The sequence below is a fragment of the Scyliorhinus canicula genome, chromosome 1 (genome assembly GCF_902713615.1).
Source record: "Scyliorhinus canicula chromosome 1, sScyCan1.1, whole genome shotgun sequence".
Lineage (NCBI taxonomy): Eukaryota > Metazoa > Chordata > Chondrichthyes > Carcharhiniformes > Scyliorhinidae > Scyliorhinus > Scyliorhinus canicula.
The window spans coordinates 283,792,845-283,805,312 of record NC_052146.1 but is presented as its reverse complement, the minus strand read 5'-3'; the positions used below and the strand labels follow the sequence as shown (position 1 = coordinate 283,805,312).

Sequence of the window (12,468 nt, the reverse complement as noted above, 5' to 3'; positions counted from 1 at the left end):
ATGTGCAAACTCCTCACGGACAGTGACCCAGGGCCGGGATTCGAACCCGGGTCTTCAGCGTCATAGGCAGCAATGCTATCCACTGTGCCACCATGCTGCCCCGCAGTATCCATCTCTGACCCATCTCTTGTTGAACCCATCCATCGCCCTTCTCAAGGCAAACTTAACCTTCTCCAAATACAGGAACTTCATCAAGTCCCCAAGCCACACTGAGGCACACAGCGGAGAAGCGGACCACCACCCCAACAGGACCTGCCTGCGAGCCATCGGCGAGGCGAAGGGTAAACGCCAGCCCCGCTCCCGTCTGCAGCCCCGGCCAGTCCAACACATCAAATATGGCACCCAGGGGTCTGGGCTCCAAATCTATGTGCAGGATCTCTGACATGGTGCTGAAAAACGATCACCAAAATTTCCCCAATATCAGGCAGGATTAGAACATATGTACATGGAATAGCTGGACCTCTCCCACACCACTTGCAAGTGTTCTCCACCCCCCCCTCAAGTAAACCCCCTCAAGCAAACCCCCTCATCCTCGACCCCATCTTTAACTGTATTTTTTTAAATAAATTTAGATTACCCAATTATTTTTTCCAATTAAGGGGCAATTTAGTGTGGCCAATCTACCTATCCTGCACATCTTTGGGTTGTGGGGGTGAAACCCACGCAGACACAGGGAGAATGTGCAAACTCCACACGGACAGTGACCCAGAGCCTGGATTGAACCTGGGACCTCAGCGCCGTGAGGCAGCTGTGCTAACCACTAGGCCACCGTGCTGTCCTCTCTTTAACTGTATTAACCCCAATCTCGCAAAGAGTTTGAGGCATTCACCATTCCCAACACTTCATACTACAACCCGTCCTCCAGCGCCACCCCCAGCTCCTCCTCCCACTTAACCGTAACCCCTTCCAGTGGCCCCATACCCTCCTCCAAAATCTTCCCATGAATCGCTGAGATGATCCAACCCTCCAACCCCATCACCGACAACACCCCCTCCAATAACGAGGAGGGGGGTGGCACTGGAAATATTGGGGAAATATTTTTTGCAAAGTCCTGCACCTGCATATCTCCAAAAGGTCTCCCCCATGGAATCCCAACCTTCACCATCAACTTCTCCAAACTCGCAAACCCACCTTCCAAAAATAAGTCCTTCATTTCCATCACCCCTCTGCCCCTCTCACCCCCGAAACCTAGTGTCCGGCCTGACCAGCTCAAACACATGATTCTCTTGGACCGGCATCAACTTCAACCCCGCCCCCCAATTTAAAGTGCTGTTGAAATTGCCTCCATGTCTTTAGCATGGCCACCACCACCTGGACTAACCAAGTATTTCCCATAGGCAAACGGGAGCGGCGCTGTTGCCAGCGCCCACAACCCTGACCCTTACAAAAGACTGCCTCCATCCTCAGCCACATTGCCTCCAGCTCCTTACCCCAGCCCCACACCTTCTCGGCGTTTGCCGCCTGACAGTAATACAACAGATTTGGAAGAGTCAAACCCACCGACTGCTACCCTCCCTGAATCACAATCGTCCGAATCCTCGCTACTCTACCTGCCCAGACAAATGACAAAATCAACTATTCCATCCCCATAAAAATCACCTTTGACATAAAGACCGGCAAATACTGGAATAAGAATAAAAAACGCCGCAAGATATTCATCTTTACCGCCTGCTCCCGGCCTGCCAGTGATAAGGGAAGGCTTTCCCATTTCGACAAATCTGCCTTGACCCTACCCACCAGATTTGTAAAATTCAATTTACGGATCCGGGGCCATTCTCGAGCCACCTCGAGTACCTGAAGTGAGCAGTCGCCACATGAAACAGCAATCCCCCCCCCCCCCAAGCCACCTCCTGCCCCCTTGGAAGAAACCAAAAAGCAGTTGCTCTTTCCCAAATTCAGTTTATATCCCGAAAAAGCCCCAAACTTCTTGAGCAGCACCATTATATTCCCCACCGTGGACCCGGGTTAGAAATATACAATAAAAGGTCGTCGGCATACAGGGACGCCTTATGCTCCACACCCTCCTCGCTATCCCCCTCCACTTAGCGCAATGACAAAGTGCTCTATCGGCAGCGCAGACAAAGGGGGACATGGGACACCCCTGCCTCGTTCCCCTATGCTCAAGTTCACCTCATTTGTACAAACACTCACCTTCGGTTCCTTACATAACAATTTGACCCACGCCACAAACTTAGGCCCAATCCCACACCGCTCCAACACCACAAACTGATAACTCCATTCTACTCGATCAAACGCCTTCTCTGCATCCAGCGCCACAGCCATCTTCAGTTCCCCCTTCTAATGGGGAGAGCACCATGTTTAACAAGTGCCGCACACTCGAGGACACCTTTACAAACTCCATCTGGTCCCCAGTCACCTGCGGAAGGCAGTCTTCAAACCTAAGCGGCAACACCTTGGCAAGCATTTTGGCATCCATATTTAACAGGGATATTGGCCGATATGACCCACATTACCATTTGGACTGGAGATCACTCATACGCCCCCCCACCACTCCTATCAGTCATGACCAGGCCATACCCATAGTCGCCATCAGCCAGCTACCCCTCCCCCCCCCCAACCCCCTTCCCAGAAACCCCCCAACCACTTCCTCTCAAAACCACTTCTCTCTGCGTACTCCCCATCCCCCCATCATCCACACCTCCCACACCCATCAAAACCTGTCCACACAGGCTTGGCCCGCTGTTGCCCCTCCTCACACCTTGCTTCCGTTCACCAACCAACTCAAGTTTAATACTGAGGTGGTCCCCGCCAGTATCCTCTCCCCCCCACATACCTAGTACATCAAACCAACAAAAAGATACCCCCACACCCAGACCTCCTAAACCAACCAAACATGATAAACCCTGAACAAAGGGGAAAAGAATCCCAACACATTACCCCAACCTCCCCAAACCATCCCCTCCCTGCCACAACATATGAAAACAAAGTCCAAACTCAGTTCAGTCCCAAACCTTCAATCCTCACGAATGCCTCCTCTGCTGTCTCAAAGCAATAGTCCTTGGAGTTATGCATAACTCTCAACCTTCTGCCCACATGAACAAATAATTCCAGTCACATTTACCCATTCTGTTCCCATATCTCTTTTCCTCATTATCCTTCGTCCAGTTCTCTGATTTATCTTGAATGTTGACATTGTTTTAGCCTCAACCACTTATTCTGTGGAATTTCAATTCCAGACTGTGAGCAAAGAACATTATTATGAAATGCCGCATATTATTTTTGATGCCAGTGGTTGCTATTGTCCCCACAGGAGGTGGAAACCACCCTTTGTTGGTGCCCTACGATACCCTGACAGCGAAGGAGAAAGCCAGAGACCGAGAGAAAGCACAAGAAATTCTTAAGTTTCTTCAGCTCAATGGCTATGCAGTCTCAAGGTATTAGTATACAGTGTGAGGACGACAATGGATTTAAACACAGTCCACTAATCCACTAATGCAAGATGCTGCTACTAAAATATTAGCAAGTTGAATAAAAAGGGAAGAAGAATCAGGTCCTCACCATGTGGCAATAGTTAAAGTTATATCAGTGGGAAACACTAGCAGCACATGTTTGTGTATTACATACAGAATTGTGTAAATGTTATAAGATGATATAGCATTCTCACCCCGCTGCACCAAACAAAGTTTTCTAACCTACCACTCCAGCCAGGTGGCATGGAGCAAATGTCCTGTAGGGAGAACTATCTTGGTCCCCTCTAGTGTACTTTTTCATGTATGGTCATCAGATGATATAGATGAGGATTACAGAAGACTTTTCCAGCCTGTTTTCGATTAGCAGGGACAGAACAATTCGGGGTAGTTTGAGAAAAATGGGGATAGCTAATGGGAGAGATGAGAAATACAAAATTTCAACCGAGGAGGGAAGCACCAAGCTGCCTATTCTTCAAAAAATTGAGGCAGGTTTTCAATGAATCTCAGATTTTGAAGGTCCGTACTGAATGGCGAAGCACCTAATGGGGTTACTGATGAATAGCTTTTCTTGTTTGGAAAGAAATCGTCAGAACTTAGCTCTTGAGAAGTGTAAATAACGGTCAGCAATGGTAGGAAATGCTGAATAACCAGGTGCACATTTCAACAATGTCGAATGGAAAGTTTCCTTTTGAAGTAACCTTGCCAAGGCTGTGACGTACCACAAGGTAGATAAGATGAAGAATATTTCCTGTAATATCTTGGCTGACAATTTCCTGAAAGAGGCTGCCAGCTGGCACCATTCGCTGGGCCTGGGAGCATGTGGCAGAGGTGGTTTGCGCCATGGGCAACACTGTTCGGACCAGCCAGGAGTGTCGGAAAAAACTGCACAACCTCCTCAGGGTAAATGCTTAGGCCATGAATCAACATGTCCGAGGCCTGGGCACCCGTATCACAGTGTGCCTATCAGAGGCAGCCATGTGCCAGGGCTACCTGGACATTGCAGCGGCATTTCTGAGCTTGGCGCAGTCATAGCGGGCCATGGCTGAGAGGATTGGCAGCAATGCTGAGGTGCTGGCCGACGTACCATAGACACAGAGGGAGGTGGCCCAGTCCCGGTGGAAGGTTGCGCAGTCACTGGCTGAGGTGCCACACACCCAGAAGGTGGTGGCACAGTCTCAGCGTGATGTGGCACAGGTCCACTCCCTGTGCTCCGTGGCTGTGAACATGCAGATCCTGGTCGAGAGGTCAGCGATCCTCCAGGACTGGCAGTAGCAGGTGGCGGGAGAGCCTCAGGGGTTAGCTCCACTCACACCCTATCCCATGGAGTAGCCCATGGGCTGCCAGGCACCGTGAGGCAGGAGGAGGTGTTGGGGCCTGTGCCGGTGACTCCCGCACCGGAAAGGCCCGTTCACATGCAGGGATCACTCAGGTGGACGGTGGGAAGTGCTACCGTGGGCAGGAGTCAGATGTTGTCAAACGATGCGGAGCACCAGAGTTCATCGCAGGGTGTGGTTTCATCGTCCTCCATTACATGGATCATACCTGCTGCTACTGTCAACCCGGGGCCTGCAAGCTGTAGTGCGGCAGACAGGTAACACGGGGGGGATTGCAGGTGGGGTGGTAGGATGTGGGGGTGGGATGTGATGTTCATGCCTCTGTCCAGTGCCGCCCCATCAGTCTGTTAAACTGGTGGCGATCAGAGCGTCACGTGCGCGTTGACCTTGGCGCACACGTTATGCAACCTCCTGAATTTCCTGTCCATCCTCGCCCTCCTCTGCCTCCTCCTCATTGGACGAGGCCTGGCGTTCATCCTCCTCCTCCAGCACGTCACACCTCTGCTGCGCGATACTGGGGAGGTCGCAGCAGCCCACCACCATGTGGACGATCCTCCCAGCCCTACACTGGAGGGCCTCTCCAGAGCGGTCCAGGCATCTGAACCGCATCTTCAGGATGCCGAATCACTGCTCGATCACACCACTGTTCGCTGCATGGGTGCCGTTGTAGCGGGTCTTTGGAGGTCTGTAGCCTCTGGATAGGCATCATCACTGTGGTGATTGTAGATCTGAGTAGATGCAATACAACTGAGCAAGCACTAGAGGGAGCATGGGAGAACTATATATACACAGGGACAGGAAGTGATGACACACTTCACGGAAGGCAGAACTGAAAGCAGGACACAGACACAGGCAGGCAGCATTTGAGGTAGCCGTAAGTTAAGCTCTGAAGACAGAACAAATTCACAATAAAGCATCTTCTCCACCTTTGAGACTACGAGCTTTATTAAGACACGAGGAACAACACAATCACCACGACCGCAGCGGATAACCCCTGTTACAGAAACCAACCCCCCAGCCAGGGGTGCGCCTCGAAGAGATCAGGAACCGTTGAGTGTGCGAGGATGAAGGTGTCGTGCACACTGCCCGTGTATCAGGCGCAGACGTGCATGATGTGAAGCTGATGGTCACCCACCAGCTGCATGTTCATCGAGTGGAACCCCTTTCGGTTTGTGAAGATCGGCCTGTCAACTTTCGCAACATCTTTTGTGACTAGGAATCTCCACCTGTACCGATTCCTGACCAAAAAATAGCCACCACTATCAGCTGACATAGAGGTTGGACATATAGTGCATCTTGTGAAGTCTGACTCACCAGGTGGATAGGTCAGATGGTGCAATTCCCATTAGAATGTCATGATATTTGGGTTGACAGAAACTGCACCTTTTCCACAAAAGCTAGTGAGAAACTAAATGCCAGAAAAACAAAAAGCACAGAACAAATGTAAAAGAACAAGGCAGAAGCTATCTTAACATTGTTAAGTGAATCTTTTTACTGCCATGTACAGCTCAGTGCCAAGCAACACTATTATATATGGATGTCATTTGCACTTGGAACTGATTTTATGCGATGGCTAAAACATGATAGTGTAATTCTAACACCTCTGAGGCTTTACATTTTCAATTTCCTATGCATTTTACATGGGAGTTTCCTGCAACCAGCTCACCACTACCTGTCTTAACCCCTCCACTCTCTCACGTTCGCCATATTGCTTATCTGGCAACATTGGACAAACAGAAATTTTGTCCAGTTAATGATTCTTATTACTCTCGTTGAGCTGGCAACCACAGGGCATCAGCAGCCCCTTTATCTTTGTTGCTTTTTTCTATTTCTTCTTCTTCAATTAATTCTGTAACCAGTGGTTGTTTCAAGACTCCTTCTTGGTCAATGATCCCCATTGAGAAACTTTATGAATTTACCTGGTTCTAGTCCTCTTTTCGAAATGAATGAGGCTCCCATATTTTAACGGAGAGGTTTTGGAATTTGAGCCTAAATGACAGGTTTTACCACAGGAAAACATTCTAACTGGATTGTGTTTATTTTTATCCAGGGGTTTAAAAGAGATGGAATTGGATACACCTTCCATTGAAAAACGATTTGCCTACAGCTTCCTCCAGCAGCTCATCAAATATGTCGACCAGGCTCACGAGTACATACTGCGGTTTGGTAAAGTGCATATTTACATACCATTGACATGTCAGATTCAAATATTTTGGATGGCGCTTTTGCTTGTCATTCCCACGTTTACATTTTGCAAATTCTCAAATTACTGATGTATAGTTTGAATAGGGGCATTTGCGGTGATTGTCCCTTTGAGGGCAACACAGCAGAGTAAGGGTCACCTGACTTGGGGAGCCAATTGGGATTCACTGCGGGTAATCACCACAGGGGGTCGGGACCGCTCTTAGGCAGCAGCTGTGCGGCTGCTGTACAGTTCTTCTTGTTAATAAATGCATTTTGTTTTTCTAATGAAGTCTGTGAAAGTGCATCATTACATTGAATGAAGAATAGTAGGAGGATTGGCGTGGAGCATAAACACTGGTGATGACCAGTTGGGCAGAATGTCCTGTTCCTGTACTGTAGATTCTGTGTCATTAAATGCTGCAGGCTACCTTGTGCAATTTTCCTCATGCTAGCTAGAATATGGTGCAGGAAGTCAAACAGGATGGCAAACCCAACAGAAAACAATTTAAAACAATACCTCACTCTCGGATATTTGCTGGCACAGTATATTGGGGACCCCAGGCACTGAAACAAAGAGCTGGACAATCTTTACATAGTGAAACTATGCCTCAGCTGTTCATCCGTAGCAGTCATGCAGGAAGGAAGAGCCTCCATGAATAGCCTGTCAATTGGTCTAAAAAGGTGCAGGCCAATGCTTTTGGTGCAAGTCGCATTCTTACCTCCACCTTCATAGATGATGCTTCATAAATCGAGAGAGATGGGTGATAGTGGCAGAATGAAATTAAAAGTGGCATTATAAAAATAACAAAGAATAATTTATATTTAGATTGTGCTTTAATTACTTTTATGAGACAATTAAGTACTTTTGATGTGCAGTGGCTGTTGTAATGTGGGAAATGCAGCGACCAATTTGTGCACAGCAAGATCCCACAAAGTAACAGTCTGACACTGGCCAGCCAATCTATTTTTGTGATGTTTATTGCAGGATAAAAATAGGACATTGAGGATAACTCCCTAGCGCTTCTTCAAATAGAAAGAAAAGAAAGACTTGGATTTATATTGTCCCTTTCATGACCATTGGATGTCTCGAGTGTTTTCATGATAATGAAGTACCCTTTTAAATGTTATCATTTATATAATTTTTAAAAAATTCTTTGCGACCATCTTCAGCCAGAAATGCCAAGTGGATGGTCCATCTAGGCCATTTCCTCAGGTCCTCAGCATCACCATAGCCCGTCTTTAGCCAATTTGATTCACCCCACATGATATCAAGAAACGGCTGAAGGCACTGGATACTGCAAAGCCTATGGATCCTGACAATATTCCGGCAATGGTACTGAAGACTTGCTCTCCAGGACATGCCACACCCCTAACCAAGCTGTTCCAGTACAGCTACAACACTCATCTATCCAGCAATGTGGAAAATTACCCAGGTATGTTCTGTCCACATAAAGTAGAACAATTCCAACCCGGCCAATTACTGCCTATTACTCCACTCCCAATCATCGGCACAGTGATGGAAGGTGTTATTGACAATACTATCAAGTGACACTTACTCAGCACTAACCTGTTCACTGACACCAGGGCCTCTCAATCCCTAACCTCATTATAGCCTTTATTCAAATATAGGCAAAAGAGCTGAATCTGAAGTGAGGTGTGTGACTGCCCTTGACATCAAGGCAGCATTTGACTGAGTGTGGCATTTAGGAACCCTGGCTAAACTGGAGTCAATACCAATCAGGGGGAAAACTCTTCACTGGTTGGTGTCATATCTAGCACAAAGGAAGATGGTTGTGGTTGTTGGAGGTCAGTCATCTCAGCTCCACAATGTAATTGCAGGAGTTCCTTACGGTAGTATCTAAAGCCCAGCCTCTTCAGCTGCTTCATCAATGACCTTCCGTCTATCATAAGGTTAGAAGTGGGGATGTTTGCTAATGATTTCACAATGTTCAGCACCATTGGTGACTCCTCAGATACTGACAATATTAAGGCTTGGGGCTTATAAGTGGAAAGTAATACTCGCGCCACACAATTGCAAGACAATGACAATCTCCAACAAGAGAGAATCTAACCACCGCTCCTTGACATTCAATGGCTTTACCATTGCTGAATCCCCCACAATCAAAATCCTGAGAGGTCATCATTGACCAGAAACTCAACTAGCCATGTAAATACGGTGGCTACAAGAGTAGGCCAGAGGCTTTGAATTCTGCAAAGGTTAACTCACGTCCTGACTCGCAGATTTCAGGAGTGTAATGGACTTCTCTCCACTCGCCTGGATGAGTGCAGCTCCAACAACACTCAAGAAGCTCCATGCTATTCAGGATAAAGCAATTCATGTGGGATGGCACCCTGTCAATCACGTTAAACACACACCTCCAATGAGTGTTTACAATCTGCAAGATGCACACTGTAACAACCCACCTAGGCTCCTTCAATAGGACTTCAAAATCCATGACCTCCACCACCTAGCAGATACATGGGACCACATCCGCCTGAAAATTCCTCTCCAAGGGAAAAACGCCCAACAAGCTGGCCACTGCCTGGCTGTACAGTGAGGTACGCCTTTCTTATAATCATATGACCATGCCTTCAGAACCTTTGACGATCAGGGATTGATTACTCCTTGTATGAGCTGCTCTGTGAATGGCCAAAAGTGATGTCGCGCCTCATGGACAGAGTCTCGATTAACTGTTTCAAAATGTCCTTTTGACTGTTACAAAACTGTCAGACGTAGCATTCTACATTTTTGACAAGTATCATCCAGGTATCTTCCTTCACACTGTTTCAAGGTTCCTTACTCCCCAACCGTAATGATGATTATGGGACCAGACAAAGTTACAAGATCCTCTTAACAAGATTCACCCTGCCAGTGTTTCAATTATCATACATATTTGTACCATTAGAATGTTTGCAAGAAGAACAGATCCCACATCTGATTTCTTAAAAGGGAGGCGGTAGCATAGCAGTATTGTCACTGGACTAGCAATCCAGAGATCAAGGGTAATGCTCTGGGGTCCTGGGTTCGAATCCCACCATATAGGATGGTGAAACATTTGCATTCGATAAAAATCTGGAATTAAAGTATAATGATGACCATGAAACCATTACTGATAGTTGTAAAAAAAAATCCAAGTGGTTCATTAATGTTCTGACCTGGTCTGGCCTACATGTGACTCCAGACCCACACAGCACGCGGTTGATTCTTTACTGCCCCCTCTGAAATGGACTAGCAAGCCACTCAGTTCAAGGGCAATTAGGGATGAGCAACAAATGTTGGCCCAGCCAGCGACGCTCACATCCCAAGAATGAATATAAAAAAAACATACTTTTGGTCATTTTCTTGCCTATATCCTGACTAATGAATGCAGCACATACTGATTTCTAATAAGTTTTTACTTACCCAAGTTTTCCTTGCTATTTTTTACTCCTTTAACCCTGTGTTCCCACAAACGCGAAGCTTGCAAATTCAGAAGTGGCCAATTCGAATTAATATATCATGCCTTAAGTACATTCTCAATGCATAGCAGGCATAACCATAGTCATGGCATCGAGCTGAAAATTACATAGCCATTCCACTCCACATTTATGGATTCACCCTTAGTGACAGGCAGTTTGTCAGAATCCTCCTATCACTCATGCTGGAGTTCCATCTCCTCCAAGTCCTTCAAGTGTGGTAGTAAAAACTGTTGCAGTCAACAGCTTCTCTGGTATCGTCCCTGTTGGCACAGAAGATAAGTGTAAATACCGCTTGATAACCAGTTGCATTATTACCAGTGTGTGGGAGATGATCCTGACCCATGAATGCATTTCGATATTCAGTCCAAAGCCCCGCCATTGACTCATCGCTAATGAACTGTATTTCCTCTCAAGTCTTTTCACTCTGCATTTGAAGATTGTAAAAGTGATGGTTAGATTCATCAGGGTTTCTGCAACTTTTTAGATAATGGTGGAAATGTCATACTTACGGCTGGTTTAGCTCACTGGGCTAAATCTCTGGCTTTTAAAGCAGGCCAGCAGCACGGTTCGATTCCCGTACCAGCCTCCCCGGGCAGGCGCCGGAATGTGGTGACTAGGGGCTTTTCACAGTCACTTCATTGAAGCCTACTCGTGACAATAAGCGATCCCCCCCCCCCCCCCCTCCCCCCTCCCCCCTCCCCCCTTCCCCCCTCCCCCCCCGGTTACCATCATGGTGCAATTGGGACCCACCCTATCCCAGGTGATCCTCTAAATTGGGACCACATTATGTCAAATGAGGAGACAATGGGCCTTCTCTCCCCGAACACATCCTGCTAGGTCAGGGCTCCCCAGCTACTTGTGGCACACATATCGTGACATGTAACCTTTACCCTCCTGTACCAATATTCTCAATTCTAAAAAGACGATTCTCCTTCGACATCACAGAATCAATCTTATTTCATTTGTATCACTATTGAACAAATGACACTCCTGTCTCACCGGGTTTACCTGCACTGGTGTAAAATCCATTAATTGTCTCTGTCTCTGGTGAAGGAATAAGGCTGAAGCTTGTCTTAAGCTAGTTTATTCTCTAAGCTAGTTAGATCAGCACAGCAGACTGACAGCCTCTGTCTGTTTCCTCACTCCCAACTTTTACAGCTGTGTCCATTTATTCTCTTGAGCAAACAAACAAATTAAACAAATTAAGGGACAAACTCAAAGGGATACTGCATCCATATATAATCTCTTGAGCAAAGCGGCGAAGTGTCCGTTCATTGGGAGCTAATGCTCATTGCCTGTTTTTAACAAAGCAATTGGCTTAACAATGTAAGTGCCAAAGGAGGCTATTGTTTTTACATTGACAGCTGGGTCCCTTACTTTTGCAAATATTGGTGGCTAAACATACCCCGGCGATATTTGCCAGTTGCTCAAGAGTGTAATTTTCCTTTTGTAATCTTCCAAAGTGTTCTCGGACCTGTTACACCAAGAACAATACACATATACATCATTTTCTTTTTTATTTTATTTAGTGCACCCAATTCAGTTTTTTTCCCAATTAAGTGGCAATTTAGCGTGGCCAATCCAACTAGACTGCACATCTTTGGGTTGTGGGGACGAAACCCACGCAAACACGGGGGAAATGTGCAAACTCCACACCACATATACATCATTTTCAGCAGCTTCCACAGAGGCGTTTTTGCTTATTTCACTATCTCATTCATTAGGCAAGCACATCTTATGAATAAACTGTCATAGTCCATCTTCCTCTACTTCTCTCTGTTCTATATATTTTGCTTTGTATAATATTTCCTTAATTAATTTCTCACAGTTTCCATTCACTGGTATGAAGTCGCCAAATCTAAATTGTTTGATTCCCTGGATCCTCACAGAAACTAGTAATTTCTTCCTCATCTACCGTGGTATTAGTTCTTTCCAAAAATTACCGTAATATTTGACACAACATCTCATGGTGTCCCACCATATGGTAAATCCTGTTCCAAACTCACCAGAGGAGGTGGTACACCACAAGGCAGAAATGGGATTCCCTCTCTGCTTCCATT

At 46.6% G+C, this 12,468-nt stretch overlaps 1 protein-coding gene across 4 annotated transcripts in view; it reads left to right on the top strand.

Annotated features, from left to right (window-relative positions):
• Positions 1-12,468, top strand: part of ryr2a (ryanodine receptor 2a (cardiac)) — a 936,900-nt gene that overhangs the window by 698,033 nt on the left and 226,399 nt on the right. For all 4 annotated transcript variants that reach the window (XM_038814319.1, XM_038814304.1, XM_038814294.1 and 1 more), the window contains 2 exons: positions 3,272-3,395; positions 6,816-6,931. In XM_038814319.1, the coding sequence (XP_038670247.1) occupies positions 3,272-3,395; positions 6,816-6,931 (240 nt within the window). The remainder of the gene's footprint in view (positions 1-3,271; positions 3,396-6,815; positions 6,932-12,468) is intronic.